General features: G+C 52.2%; 1 protein-coding gene across 1 annotated transcript in view; it reads left to right on the top strand.

Annotated features, from left to right (window-relative positions):
- Positions 1-2,728: 2,728 nt before the first annotated feature.
- Positions 2,729-14,055, top strand: part of GGT7 (gamma-glutamyltransferase 7) — a 15,828-nt gene continuing 4,501 nt past the window's right edge. The window contains exons 1-10 of the mRNA XM_009701766.1: positions 2,729-2,744; positions 2,990-3,216; positions 4,609-4,760; positions 5,748-5,862; positions 6,404-6,471; positions 7,150-7,223; positions 7,696-7,889; positions 10,136-10,223; positions 10,964-11,091; positions 13,215-13,303. Coding sequence (XP_009700068.1) covers positions 2,729-2,744; positions 2,990-3,216; positions 4,609-4,760; positions 5,748-5,862; positions 6,404-6,471; positions 7,150-7,223; positions 7,696-7,889; positions 10,136-10,223; positions 10,964-11,091; positions 13,215-13,303 — 1,151 coding nt within the window. The remainder of the gene's footprint in view (positions 2,745-2,989; positions 3,217-4,608; positions 4,761-5,747; positions 5,863-6,403; positions 6,472-7,149; positions 7,224-7,695; positions 7,890-10,135; positions 10,224-10,963; positions 11,092-13,214; positions 13,304-14,055) is intronic.

Below are 14,055 nucleotides of genomic sequence, written 5' to 3'. Positions count from 1 at the left end.
GCTCTCCTTGGCCCCCACACAGGGAGTGGGGGCTCGCCGGGCTCCCACGTCCTCGTGTTACCCGGCCCCTCGTTTACCTTGTGGGGACGTGCTGGGAGCCATGGGCACGGAAGATAGCCAGGGATACCGGGGGTTTGGCACGGGGCTAGGGAGCCCTCCTGCCATGTGTGTGGCTGTAATAAAGTCAGGTGGTCCTTTGATCCTTGAGAAAACCCTTTGCCTGTTTCTAATTGATTGTTTCCTTCTCGATAGTTCAGAGAAATGTTTTTTCTCCTCCATGTCATGTTTCTCCAAGCAACGTTGCCCTTCATCCCGGGGGCTGCTTCATAGCCCGCAGGCAGGTCTCTGCTCCATCGACCCCAAAACCCCGAGGCCCATGCTTGAGCAGACCCCATGTGCCCCTTGTCCTCCTCCCTGTCCTGCTGTGACCACCCAGTGAAGTTCCCATTGCCCGTTCTTGTCCCATGCGATCCTGTGCTGTCGGGGCGAAGCTGCCACATGCAGGTTTGTGGGAACAGCTCTTCTGAAAGCACAAGGCCTCTCGTCTCACACGTGGAGCATGAACAGAGTTTGGAGCGGTTTTGTCTGTGCCAGGGCCCTGCCGGGTGCAGGGGCTCAGTCTCCCTCACTGCCCACACGTGGGGTGGCTGGAAGAGCTGCTGCTCTCCTGCCACGTGGAAACGCGTGCTCATCCGACGCTGCATGCATGTTGCAAGTTGGCTGTGCTTCTCTATGCCACGTTATCTGCCAGACTGGCAGGGAGGGAACCCAGACTTTTGGTTTCTACTGCCCAGAAGATATTGTTATAAAGAGGAACTCCATATTGTGCTGGTGGTGCTGGGGACAGACCCCGCAAAGGACTGAATGGTCCCACACCTGCCAGAGCCCGTGAGCACCTCCAGTTTCTGCTGTCCCCTCTGCAGCGGCTCCAGAGATGAAGTGGCCCTGGTTCCCCACAGTGCTGGTTCCCCCATGAAGCCACATCTGCTTCATGGCCCCCACGGAAGCTAAGTAGGGTTTGGTGGCTTCTCTTTCAAACGTGAACATTGGTGGAGGGATGGGCACTTGTGCATTGGCCTCACGAGCTGCTCCTTGCCCTCTGTGCTCCCGACTGACCCCTTCCAACCACTCCTGTCCCCAAACCACGGCCCTCTGTCCCCAGGCAGCACCAGTGGTCACAGAGACTAAGTGACTTGGTCAAGCCCACATAGGATGCCTGTGGCGGAGAACAAAGGGACTTCTGTGTGGGTGGGGGGGCCGTGGCCTGTCCTCTCCCATGGTTGCTCCCTGGGTGTTCATCTCCCCTCATCCTGGGCTAGGCTGGCCTGTCACCAGTGCAACAGGAGCAGAGCAGAGGGATGGCATCCTTGGAGGGGTCGGGTGGAGGAGCCCAGCTCACTCCTCGCAGTTTCCCCACTAGTGGGGCTGGTGCCCCGCTGGGGGCTGTATACGACATCCATCCCCAATGGCATTCCCTGCCAGGCTAGTCGTGGCCCCTGCCGGAGGCACCCCAGCCCATTGCCCCCCCTAGCCAAGCCTCCCACTCTGCCTGCATGCTGCAGGCCCAGCTCACTCAGACCAGATGTGCAAGTGAGGGGCTCTGTGCATGCTCAGAGACGCAGGCTGGAAAAGCTGAGCCTTTCACAGTCACACTCCTAAACCACTGCAGCATGAATTAGATTAAATTCACCCTAAGGCGATTCCCTGGCTGCAGGGGGTTTACTCCTCATTGCAGCATCACTGAAATTAAAACTAACTTCATGCCTGGCCCTAGAAGAGCTGCACCCAGAAGGTCTTTTTAATGTCATGGCAAGGACGGGGCTGGCAGTCCCCAGGGAGATGCTGCCTACCAGAGCAGATGGAGAGACACAGTGGGGTGATGGGGGATGCGGGGTTTCCTGCTTGCTCCCTTCTCCCTTACCCCAAACCCAGGAAACATCCCCTATGTGGAGGGGCAAGCTTCTCATCCTGTCTTTTCCATGCAGTGCTCCTCTTCCCACCATGGATGCACAGGGCACTGCAGCCCCCGCCGGCTCTTGGCAGCCCCCATAAAGATTCATCCAGGAGCCCCGGATGATGCCCTGAGCTACTCGGTCCCATTCGGTGCCCAGCAGGGACGGACACGTCCCCTCCAGCAACTCCGAGTGCCCAGCAGCACCCATGCACAGGCAGGGCATGCTCAGCCGACATCCTCCCTGCTGCAAACGCAGCAGCTGACACAAGTAGAGATTCAAGGCATCTTTCAGAGCAAAAGAGAGACTTTTTCATCCTGCTGAGCATTGTCTGCCGTCTGGCGGATGCCCAGCAAAATCCTGCCCTGTTACATTTGCTATCTTGGAGCTGGGCGTTCAGCGAGTGGCTTGATTTCACAGTGGGCCTCATCAGCCAGAGGAAGCAAGAAATTAAAGCAGAGCCTTTCCTGCCGTGAGAGCGGGTGGATTCCCCGAGGCCCTCCAGTTTGCAGGTTTGCTCCTCTCTGCCCTCACTTTGCCATGCTTCTGTAGAGGTATTTCCTGTGGTCAGGCCACACATTTTGCTTCACCTCTGTTTTGCTCAGGTGCTTTAGCTCAAGCGTAGCTCCAAATAAAGCTGCTGGATTTTTTTTTTAATATCTTAATTTCCTATTCTTCAGTCCTGCTGCTTTTCAGAGACTTGTTTGCGAGTCAGTGCTGTGTCAATAACCCCTCCAAACAGAGCCCATCACTGAAGACTGGTGAATGGACTGAAAATGGAACAAAGTTCAGGTTTTTTTGCTCTTCTTAATCTCCAGGGAGGTCAGTTTGGCATAATTAGAGCTAAAGGAAGGGATCAGTAAAATGACCTAAAGCAGCACCTGAGCCAGAAAGTCTTTTGAGAGCTGGGATCAATAGGGAAGGTAATAGCCTTGCTGGAAGGGGCACAGTGTAACATTAGCACTGGGTAAACACTGCAATAAGAGCCCCACATTGCTCAATAACTAACACTTGTTTTCTCCGTGCTGCCCACAAAGACCCAGACTCCTTCCTGAAATCTGCACGTCTCCAGCGCCTGCCCTCATCCTCATCAGAGATGGGAAGCCAGGATGTGTCCCCTCTCCAAGAGACCAGCAAGGACCCTTTTTCTGGAGACTGCAGCTGCCGGCAGGATGGGCTGACTGTCATCATCACCGCCTGCCTGACCTTCGCCACGGGGGTCACAGTAGCCCTGATCATGCAGATCTATTTTGGGGACCCTCAGGTAAGACAGAACAATGGCTTTGCAGTTGGACTTTGACTCCGAAAATAGGAGAAGCTCCCCAACTTCCCTCCTTGCCAGTAGTTTAGCAGGGTAAGTGCTGGTGAACCCCGGCCGGTGCCAGTGAGACCATGGGTGCTGAGTCTCTCTCTGCAATTCCACCCTAAATTGTCTTGAAACCTTTTTCATGCAGCTGGTGGTTGTACTTGGAGAGGTGAGCTGAGCTCTCAGTGCCTGCCCTGCAGCTGGGGTGTGGGTGGCTGTGCCTGGCAGGTTTGGGGGTGCTGCTAGGGGGAAACAGGCAGCCCTACTACTGTGTCTCCAGCTGTGGTTTAAGCCAGATGTGAATGCTTTCAGAAAGGAATCCTTAGTGAAGCAGTAGGCAACTCCACTGGGAGAGAGTTTTATGGATCTATATGCCCAGGCTCACCTCTGGAAGGATCCATCAAAGACCAAGCAGGGAAATAGCTGAAAACAGAGCTAAACCTCCTGCTAATCTGTCCCACAGAGCAAAGGCAGCACGGCCATGGGTTTGTACCTTCCTGCAGAACATTTCCTGCCAAGTACTGCAGCCTGAGAGGGGCCAAGGGGCAGCCAGTAGTCACCATCATCTTCTCCGTATGCTGCCCAGCAGGGCAGAGCTGCCTGCAAGTCCACATGAAAGAGATTTGCTTTTTTAAAATTTATTGCTCTCTCACTGGCAGGCAAAATGCAGCCATTGGGAGTGGAGTGGCTTGGCCCCGCGGCTGACTGGGGTGCAGCACTGGAAGGGAGGCTGTGCAATGCAGCCCCTTTGTGGCACCACTGGAAGGGCCAGTCCTGCCCGCCAGCCTGTCATAGCCCTTCTGTCTTCGCACATCCCGAGACCGCTCTGGCTCATGCTGAGATGCTGCAATTTGTACCATAGCATTAAAATGAACCTTTTAAAACTTCCTGTGACTGCATTAGCACTGATGCTGGCACCAGGGAAGGATGAGAACAAGCCATGGTACTGGGGGGGATGCTGCATTCTTTTCAACTGTATTCCCATTTCCAGTGACCACATTGCTGCAGCGCAATGACAGCATGCCATCGCCTGTTGCTCTTGAGGATTAGTCCAACCCTGCTCTGGGGTTGCGGAGGACAGGGTGAGACGTGGCCCACCAGCTTAGCATGTCTACTGTTGAAAGCCAGCTGAGCTGATGGCCATGGCTACGTGCAGAGCGACCACAGCTGCCCTGGTGCAGGGATATGCCGAGGGACTTGCTACTCCCCCCGGCATTTGGAGGCACCTGAAAATGCAGATCAGCCACAGCCTTGGTGCTGGCATCAGGCTTCAGGTGCCACAGAGCTGGGCAAAGATCTGGGCAGCCCCAGCACCCCTCCACAGGCACAACTGCTCTCCTTTTCTGGCAGATCTTCCACCGTGGTGCTGTGGTCACGGATGCTGCCCGCTGCACGGCGCTGGGCATAGAGGTGCTCAACAAGCAGGGCTCCTCGGTAGACGCAGCCATCGCCTCGGCCCTCTGCACAGGGATCATCAACCCACACACATCGGGGATCGGTGGGTAAGTGTTGATTGCTCACCCTCGTGCTGTCATCTGTGGTTGTCCTCAGGCAGGTGGTTTCTGCACCAACTGAAATGTGCCTTCATGGTATCCTAAGTCCCAGCGTGTGGTACTAGGTCTCTGACATCAGATGGTGGACGTGTCCCTATCTGCACAGGGACAGGGACCCTTCCTGTGCACTGAGTTGACAGTGAAGGACAGAGACCCCCAGGGAGGGAAAAGCTGCGTCTGACATAGTGGCTGCCAGAAAAGTCCAAGCATCAGGCTCAAGAGGGTTGAAAAAGTGACCACAGGCTGCTGAGCCTCTCTGCGAGTGTGCCAGGAGCTTGAAACACCCTGGGCTCAGTCCCAATGCTTTCAGAGATTAAGTGCTTCCCTCTATAAGCTCTGCTCCTGCTGCAACAGGAGGCTGAGGTCTGAGGCTGGCTCCAGGCAGCAGCCAGGGGAGGCAGGGCGCTGAGGAGTGACCTCCTCCCAGCCCTCATCCCCAGGGTGGCATCTACGTGAGCCTGGTGCTCTCGGCTCTGCAGGAGGACTCAGGAGCGTTGCATAAAACACCGCCACCTAATAGCTTCTCCAGGCTGCACCAGGGGTTGCTGTTGCAAGCAAAACCCCTGTTTTGTTGCAAAACTGTTCAGATTAGAAAGAAAATCCCAGATAGTCCCAGCCTGGCAGTGGAACAGAGCCAGTGGTCTGGCAGGGACTGATCCAGCCTCGCTGCAGGCTCAGCGCAGGGGCTGCCTGCGTCCTGCACCAGCCTTGGCTCAGTTGTCCTGAACTGGTCTCTGGGGAAGGGCAGCAGTGTTCCTCTGCACCACTGGCCAGCCCTGGGTCACTGCTGAGGCTGGTGGCCTGCTACAGCGGGTGGTCCCATCATGGCAGGACTGGCCCTGGGCCCAGTGGCACCCATGCTCTTCATTTTGGCTTTATGGTGGCAGCTGTTGCAAGGACAGCCGGTGCTGTGTCATGACCCTTGTCTTGCTACAGGGGTGGGGTGATGCTGGTCCACGACATCCGGAAGAACAGGAGCTGGGTGATTGACTTCCGTGAGGTGGCTCCCCTGGGCATCCCACTGGAGGGCGACCTGCAGAAGGACACCAAGGTGAGGACCAGTGTCCCACAGCTGACTCCTCCAAGGGCTGGAGCTGGCTGATGTCTCTGGCTCTCCTCTCCCTGCAACTCTTGGGCTGAGGGGGAGATGCCTGGGGAAGTGACAGGAGACCTCTCCCACCATGGGAGATCCCGGGCTCTACAGACATGGGGAGTCCAGGGAAAATACTTCTTTGGCAGCCCCAATATGCCTGGAGCCTGCAGGGCTTGGGGACTAAAAAGGCACATCCCTCCGGCAGTGGGGAGCTGAGAGAACAAGAGTCCCAGGAAGGAGCACATTCCTGTGTTCTTCTGCTGAGTTATTTCTCCTGACCAAATTGGGTTGAGACTAGGATTCAGTTTACCTCTTTCCTTCCAAAAACTTCTATTCCCTAATTTAGTGTATTGCTACAGACCTCTTCCCCTCTCCTAAAGTCCATGCAGACACTTCCCATGCAAAATTGTCTTGCATCTCCTTGACTCGCAATTGGGTACCATGTCTCACGTTCATGGGAAGAAGACTACTCTTCCTTTTTCTCCTTCCTGTTTTACAGCCAGGTCTGCTCGTAGGGGTGCCAGGCATGATACAAGGAATGCACCAGGCACACCAGTTACACGGCAGGTAAGACACGAGACTGGCACAGGCGGGCTGTGCTCAGGCTGCACAGGCTGTGCCCTGGGGTCCATGCGAGGGAACTGGGAGCACACGAGCCCTCATCATCAGACCACATTCTCAGCCACCCGTCAAAACCATTAGTTAAGGTGTGCCTGGAGGCTTGTGTTGAAAAATATTTTTTGGTACTTCATTTAATAAAAGAAAGAATTCAGCTTGGTCAGGTTTTCTGCAAAGAAAAATTTTGGCTAACAAGAGGGACAACAAATGTTCTCTTAGAAATAGGCGCAGGACATTTTCATACATGTCTGTGTATTTTCATTCTCTCTTTAGCTGGACTATAAGAAGTGTGGCTGTCCTTGGTGCCCTGTTGGCACAGGCAGGGAGGGATCTGAATGACTTGCTGAAGACCAGAGCCTGTCTTGAGATTTTGCTCTAGAGATGCCCCTTCCCCTGTCCTTGCACTGACTTTCCTCTCTGGTGCCCATCGTGGAGCACTGAGATGATTGTGCGAAAAAGAAACAACCCACTGAAAGCTCAGTGCTCCTGTTGGCCACCGCTGCCCCCACAGCCTGGTCTTTCAGGAGCCCCCTGACCGCAGACCCGAGCCCTGCGCTTGCTCCCCAGCACCTTGCCCTGCTGCACTTCTCCAAGGCATGTTTCTTCTTGTCCTTTCTCCTTTGGCAGACTCCCGTGGTCTGAGCTGCTGGGCCTCGCAGCCCGTGTCGCCCAGAATGGGTTTAATGTCACACACGATTTGGGTGAGTACCTGATGGGAACCCAAGGGTGGCTGCTCAGCACGGAGGAGCATGCTGGTCACGGTGCTCAGGTGTGAGGCAGCTGGGGATGTAGGTGGTTATACATGGGAAATTAAGGCTCTTTGGACCTGGAGATGGATGGTGTTGGGAGCTGAGCAACATGTGAGCCATGGTCTGCAAGGGGAGAGCGTGGTGGCAGCAAAACTGGAGCCCTTTCCACGGGCTGGTCAGGGACAGGTCAGAGCAGCCCACGCTGGGAAGCCGCCCAGGGCCAGCCAGGGAAGGGTGCTGGGGTTTCGTTGGATTTCCTTCCCAGCTGTAATGGATGCACGATCCAGCCTCCCTCTAGTTTTGAAATAGGACAAGAGGCAGCAGCAAGTGTCCAACATCCCCATCAGGCACCCAGTGACTCCAGGTCCCCTGTGAGTTCCTGCACCCTGGCTTTTCTGGATGCTCTTCCTCTTCTTGCCCACAGCCAAAGCCGTAAGTGAACTGAAGAACCTGAACTACTCTGACAAATTTCGGGAGATCTTCCTGCCAGACGGGCAACCCTTGCTGCCTGGCATGTTTGTCAGGCGCCTGGACCTCGCGGCCGTCCTGGAACTGGTGGGGGCAGAAGGGGTGTCAGCTTTCTACAGCGGGAACTTGACCCAGGAGATAATCTCCGAGGTGAGCCATGTCTGTCCCTGTCTCTGCCCTAGACCATGTGGCACAGTCAGGCTGGAAAAGTGCCACCTGTCATGTCACCTGCTTAAGGTGACCACCTGCAGATAAGCCATAGCCAAATGTCAGCACAATGATGGGGACAAATGTGTGGAGCCTCCTTTTTCTTTCCTGTCCCTGTCACTGCAGTAGTGTAAGGCCCCACAGCCTACAGAAGTGAAACCTCCATTTCCTCTATAACCAGGACAGGCTGTTTTTTTCAAAGGAAAAAAAAAATCAATTTTAAGATGCCCTCTGAGCTGTGTTAGTATTGGTGATAACCCCTTCTTTCATTTAACCAGAGGTGCCTCTCTGTTGAGAAGCAAATTTTTACAGACTCCAGGAAGATGGTTTAAAAATAAAACAGTGAGCACTCTGAGCAGAGGATCAGACAGGCTTGGTCCCACTTAGGGTTGCCCTAGTTTAACTCCTGTTGTTAGAGGTGCTCTGGAAAAAATAGCAACAACAAACAAAGTAATTATTCTGGTAAAAAAAACCCCAACTTTTATACCTCTGTAGCTGCAGTCAGGGTTGTCGGTGGCACCATTTTCCCTACCACCATGGTTCAAGTGATGCACCTTCAGCATGTCATCAGTAATCTGGAATGGGTTCATTCAGCTCAAGCCTTAGACATTTGTGAGCTCTGTGTCTGGAAATCTTCTGTGGTTCACCTGGACCACAGCAGAGATGGAGAATGAGGAACAGGGAAGGTCGCAAATTTGTGGTGCATCTCCACAGCTAAACCCTGCTTTATCACCCTGTTCCCCTGACCTCAGGGCTGCCACAGGGAAGCACAAACTCTCTATGGAGGAGCAAGGACCAGGGTTGCAACACCAAAGACCCTGGTAAGCTCTGGGATCGAGTGTGTATTTCCAGATTTGATTGCAGAGAAGAGCAAAGTGCTGGCTTCCCACAGCGTTTATTGTTCCAGCAAAGGGAGGGCATTGATGTGGTGAAATCAAGTAAAGCTCCAAAACATCCTACCCTTTGTTTCCATCCCATGACGGGGAAGGCACAGGTGCAAAAAAGTGCTCTCTAGGGAATTCGAGAGGATGTCTGTGGCTGACCAGGGCTTCTCCCCTTTCTGTGCCATCAGGGTCCTCCTGCCCCATTCCCACTGGCCGAGCTCCAGGGAGCCAGCTCCTGGCACAGGCATCTCCCTGCTCAGCTCAGCCATTGGGTTCAACCTGGCCTCTTCCCTGGGACTGCTTTGGGAAGGCAGCAGGGATCTCAAATAGGGGATTCATCTTTTGCAGCTTTAGGGTGGTTTGATGTACTGCCCCCTGCAATGTGCCCTGCTCCAGTGATTCATCTGTTCCTGCCAGAGAAGTTTTCTTGCTGAGTTAGCTGGCCAGGTGAGAAATCAGAACACGCACAGGCTAATTGTTCTTGTCCGTTTTTGGATATGGAAATCTAGAGGACTCACAGCAGCAACTTACCCCAGCAGGACCTCTCACCAGGTTGTGTGGCTGCTCCTGGGTGGAAGGACAGAATTGGCCCATGAGCACAACAGCACCTGTATGCTGACTGAGAGTATTACCTACTTCAGGGGATTTTAAGATCAGCAGAGTGCAGTTATGATGGTCCTATGAGGTCTCCATCATGACTCAACCACAGAAGACCTGCAGTGGAGGGAATTGCCCATCTTTACTGTGTTCATGAAAATTAGCAAGCCCAGTAAACTGTACCTCTAGGAGAGTTTTATAGAAAGACGGAGGGTACAGCAGCCCCACTGTCACTTGAAATAATTAAAAATAGGGTAGGAATTGTATGCTAAAGATTTCTAGTAATGGCGACCTGCCACACCTAGGTTCCTTCTCTCCTGGATCCATATGTATTTTTCATCCTGGCAGTATTCAGATGCTTCATAACCTTTAATGTACTCATGCTTCCTACCCAGGGGAGAGGCGGCTGTGAGGCAGTGCCAGTCCCCATCTTCAGGAGTAGGCAGAATGTCTTCAGAGCACCCGTGGGGTGGGTGAGCTTTTGGAGGTAAGCTGCAGAGCCTTCCAGCGGTGGTGAATGGTGAGCCAGCCCACCAAGGCCATGAAAGCAGAGATTTTCAGGGTATCCTAAGGAACCTGGCACTTGGCTCGGGAATGTCAATGGCATTTGTATGACAGTATGGTGTGTGTTCACCTGGGCCACCATGAGGAACGCAGAAAGCCTTAACCCAGCTTTCTCAGTGTGCCCTGCTTTGCTCTCCTACACAGGTCCACAACTACGGAGGAGTCTTGGTGGAGGAAGACTTCAGCAATTACAGTGTCACAGTAGAGAATCCCGTCCACACAGTCTATCGAGGTAAACGCCTGAGCCATTGCCATGCAACTCCGGTTAAAAGTTTACTTCACCTGGCAGAAGATGGCGACAGTATTTAATAAGAGTTGAAGTCAAAGTTGCACTGAGTTGTCTGTAGAAAAGCCCTCCAGGGAGTTTCCTGCTATTGCCTGCTGACACTGAAGCATCATAGGCAGTTCAGGAGGTTTTTCAGCACTTTGAAATGGGCCTGTTTTTTCCTTAATAGTGACAGATGGTATTTTGATAGTGTTAGAGTGTAAAGATGCAACATGATCACATATTGATGCAATGTCTAGATAGAAGCTGGACCATAGGCTAGCGCCTATGTCTGAAGACAGTTCCCAAAGTGATCTGCAAGGGAGAAAAACTTATTTTACGCAGAAAGTTTGTAAAATGTCATTCTTTTCTAGAAATCTCTGTATTTACTCGCCTTATAGCTGTAATGTTAGAAACTCGTTTTATCTCCATTCTCCCACACTGCAGTCCAGAAACCAACCAGCAAGAACTGAATTTCAGATGTTAAAAAGCACCCCTATTTGGGCTTCCTTCATCTGTCATGAAGAAATGGAAAGATACAAGAGGAATGTTTTGGGAAATCCTTTTCAAATTATGTTGATTTCCATTATTTCTCCTCAAATCTGGAAAGGTTTCCCTGTCCTCAAGGACTCTAGCTTATGGGAAGGTATTATAACTGGACAGAATCTGACAAAAGCATCTTCATTCCTCTCTTCTTACCTTCACAGGGCATCTTGTTTTCAGTCCCCCACCTCCGCATGCAGGTCCCGCACTGATCACAGCACTGAACATCCTCGAGGGCTTTAACATCACAAGTCAAGTGTCCAGGGGGAATATCTTGCACTGGATGGCAGAGGTAAGAGGAGGTTCAACATTTGGCTGATTTTCTTGTGCTACTGGAGAATAATTTATTTATTCCTTGGTTGTACAAAAATGTTTGTAGGTAATTTCCAGAAGAGAATGAGCAAATAGACTGCTAAGGTGTAAATCTGAGCTGTGCTTCTACCTCAGGTAGGTGCAGATGCTGGAGCCTCCTGCTCAGCTGAACTCTTTCTTGCTTAGGCAGAGCTTTTTCAGAACAAACTGTGGCTTTTGCCCATTTCTTATACATGATCATCTCTTCAGAATGAACCCCCACAGCAGCTGAGAGTGGTCCCATCTATTTCCTCCACCTCTTATGCTCCAGTGGCCCTGGCCATACCAGAGCACTGCTAGGGCACTGCATGGAGAGTCAGCAATGATGCTGCAAGCAAAAACCTATATGTGGCTATGACAAGGAAAACTGACCCAACACTTTACATATTTTTTTTAAATCTTTACATTTTAGCCCACCTCATGACCTCAGTGGTCCAGATTATGATTTTTCCAGGAGGGCTGTCAGCCCTATTAAAACATTGCAGCTTCCCAGGAGGTCAAGCAAGTGCTCTGTTTCCTGCTTTGTAAGCAGAGTTATGTTCTTAGATGCTTAACAGATCCACAGGTGGGTTTTACAAGTTGGGAATTTAAGCAAGGATGCAACCACATCCTTGCAGCAGACAGGACAGTGGGTGCTTGGAAGTTATCGCCTCTCAGCAAAAATGCAACAACTGGAGGTGTTACACACTGCTAGGCCTGTGCAGACACAGAGAAGGTTGACTCACCTAAGTTATTTTTGAGCTCTCTTCAGAAAGCTTTGGATGAATCTATTTGCTCTGTGTTTGCACCAGGCCAAGACTTTCACCCATTGGTTGAAACCTCCAGATAAAGGGCAGTCACTTCAGAAGATGTGTAACCCTGATTACTTGGGATCACATGGCTGAATGCAAGGCTGAGATTTCATGCTAGGTCAGCACCAAATAGTCCAGCCCTGGGACAGCCATGACCAAGATGTCCTTAGCCTGTGCCAGTGGGGTGGATGTGGTCTACTTGTTTCAGTAGAGCTCTCTCTTGGCCACCAAGCCTTTTGTATGTCCTCTGTATGGTATGGCAGTCAGGAGACTGTTTCGTGGAAACACTACCTTCTCCAGAAGTTAATCGTGTTCTACACTGCACATCAGAAGATAAATGATGACACTTCCGGAGAAGTTGTTGATGCGTGGAACATTTCAAATGAGAAGTCATATCTAGCTATCTACCTGCAGGGTAATGTAGTGTCTTGAATCTTGAATGAAAATGGCATGACCTGCAAGCAGAAAGTCTAGTGCGATTCTGCTAGGCACGAGCTGGCTTGATTGAAGAGCACATTTCTCCTTGTGGCTGTCCTCTAGCTACGCACTTTAAAACCAGGGCTGGATAAACTGTGTCTTTTGAAATTGTATCTTTCCATATTTAATGGACTGGCTTAGGCAGGATGCTGCATGTATGAGAAACCAGATCCCTTCCTCTTTTTACACCATCTTTCCCTTAAGTGTGCTGGGACGAACGCCTTCTGTTCAAACACTTTGGATGACTTACAGCTAGGAACACGGGTAGCAGTTGTGAGTGGAATAGCTCGTTTCTGCTCGGCAGTAGTGCTGTGCCAGTGGAGCTGCTGTCCAGAGGCAAGAGCAAGCCCAGGACCCACTGTCCCACTGGGATTCAGTGTGATCTTTGCTGTTGTGATGACCACTCAGGAATGGAAATAGAAAGTAAGTAGCATCCTGGTGACCCTGTCTGCCAGCTGGCAATGCAGCTGAACCACTGAGCTGGGCTGAGCCAGCTGGTCTGCTCCTGCCAGGCATGTTCCACCTTGTACAAACGCTGCTGTACATGCTCAGCTCCGCCAGCACACAGTTTGCTATGCCAAACTGATGCCCTTTGGTCCCCATACCCACACGCAGCAGCCCTTTGCACTGAGGTATTCCCAGGAACAGGCTTTTAGACATTTTTCTTCATAGGCTTTAGCCAACATGCCAGGAGACCAGATACCTCTTCCTATTCGGAGTATCAAAAGTTGTATTTCCAGGGCCACCTAAATGTTCTTTCTTTTTCTTTCTTTCTGTCTTTGTGTGTTCAATTTAGACATTAAAAATAGCCCTGAGTCTAGCTAGCGACCTGGGAGACCCATCTGATGATGTGTCTGTCACTCACGCTGCAGAAGGCATGGTGAGGTAGGTCTGAGGCTGACAGCCACGGTGACAGTTGCAAGATGTGTGGTTTGGATATCATCCCTGGATTTGCTCTTTTCAGTGCACAGGGAAACCTGTGGGTTTTCTACTTCTGGTTTACTGAGGAAAAGTCAGTCCTTGGCTGTCCTCCTGGGGCTCACTCTTCCACAAGGATCACAGCTGATACCCCGGGACTCTGGGGATGGGTCATGGAATGTCCTCACATGGAGGTTTCCTGGAGCCAGCTTGATCTTGAGGGTTCCTCCCACTTTCTCACCCCTCTAAATATTCCTTCTCAGCAGGTTGGACAAACAGCCGTCCATGTGGTCATGACCACAGAAATGCAGTTTCTGACTCTTCCTTCCCCACTGTGGGGCTCGGTGCCTTTGCAGTACACCCAGCTGCGTGGGAGAGGCCAGGCCTGGGGTTTCAGCCCAGCCTCCCACCTCAGAGCCAGGTTTAGCCTCAGTTGGTGGCCAGAGCCAGACCTGACTTGCCTTCCTCCTGGAGGACTGGCATTCAGCCGGGTGGTGCCAGCCCTTGTCCATCTGGGGTGAGTTTACCACTGTAGACAGAGCCCGGGAGGTCCATGGCCTTGCGTCTCTGTGCAGACTGAGCCATCTTGTCTCCTTCCATCAGGTGAACCGAAAGGGCTCCCTGTCCTCGGTGCCAGCCCCCTCAGGGAGACACCACCAGTAGCTGTGTAGATGTACCCCCCCAGAGAGACCAATAGATGTTCCTAGGCTCATGACTTG

This window comes from Cariama cristata, unplaced genomic scaffold, assembly GCF_000690535.1.
Source record: "Cariama cristata isolate BGI_N322 unplaced genomic scaffold, ASM69053v1 scaffold30576, whole genome shotgun sequence".
Lineage (NCBI taxonomy): Eukaryota > Metazoa > Chordata > Aves > Cariamiformes > Cariamidae > Cariama > Cariama cristata.
The sequence above is the reverse complement of the archived record's forward strand: the minus strand, read 5'-3'. Positions and strand labels throughout refer to the sequence as shown.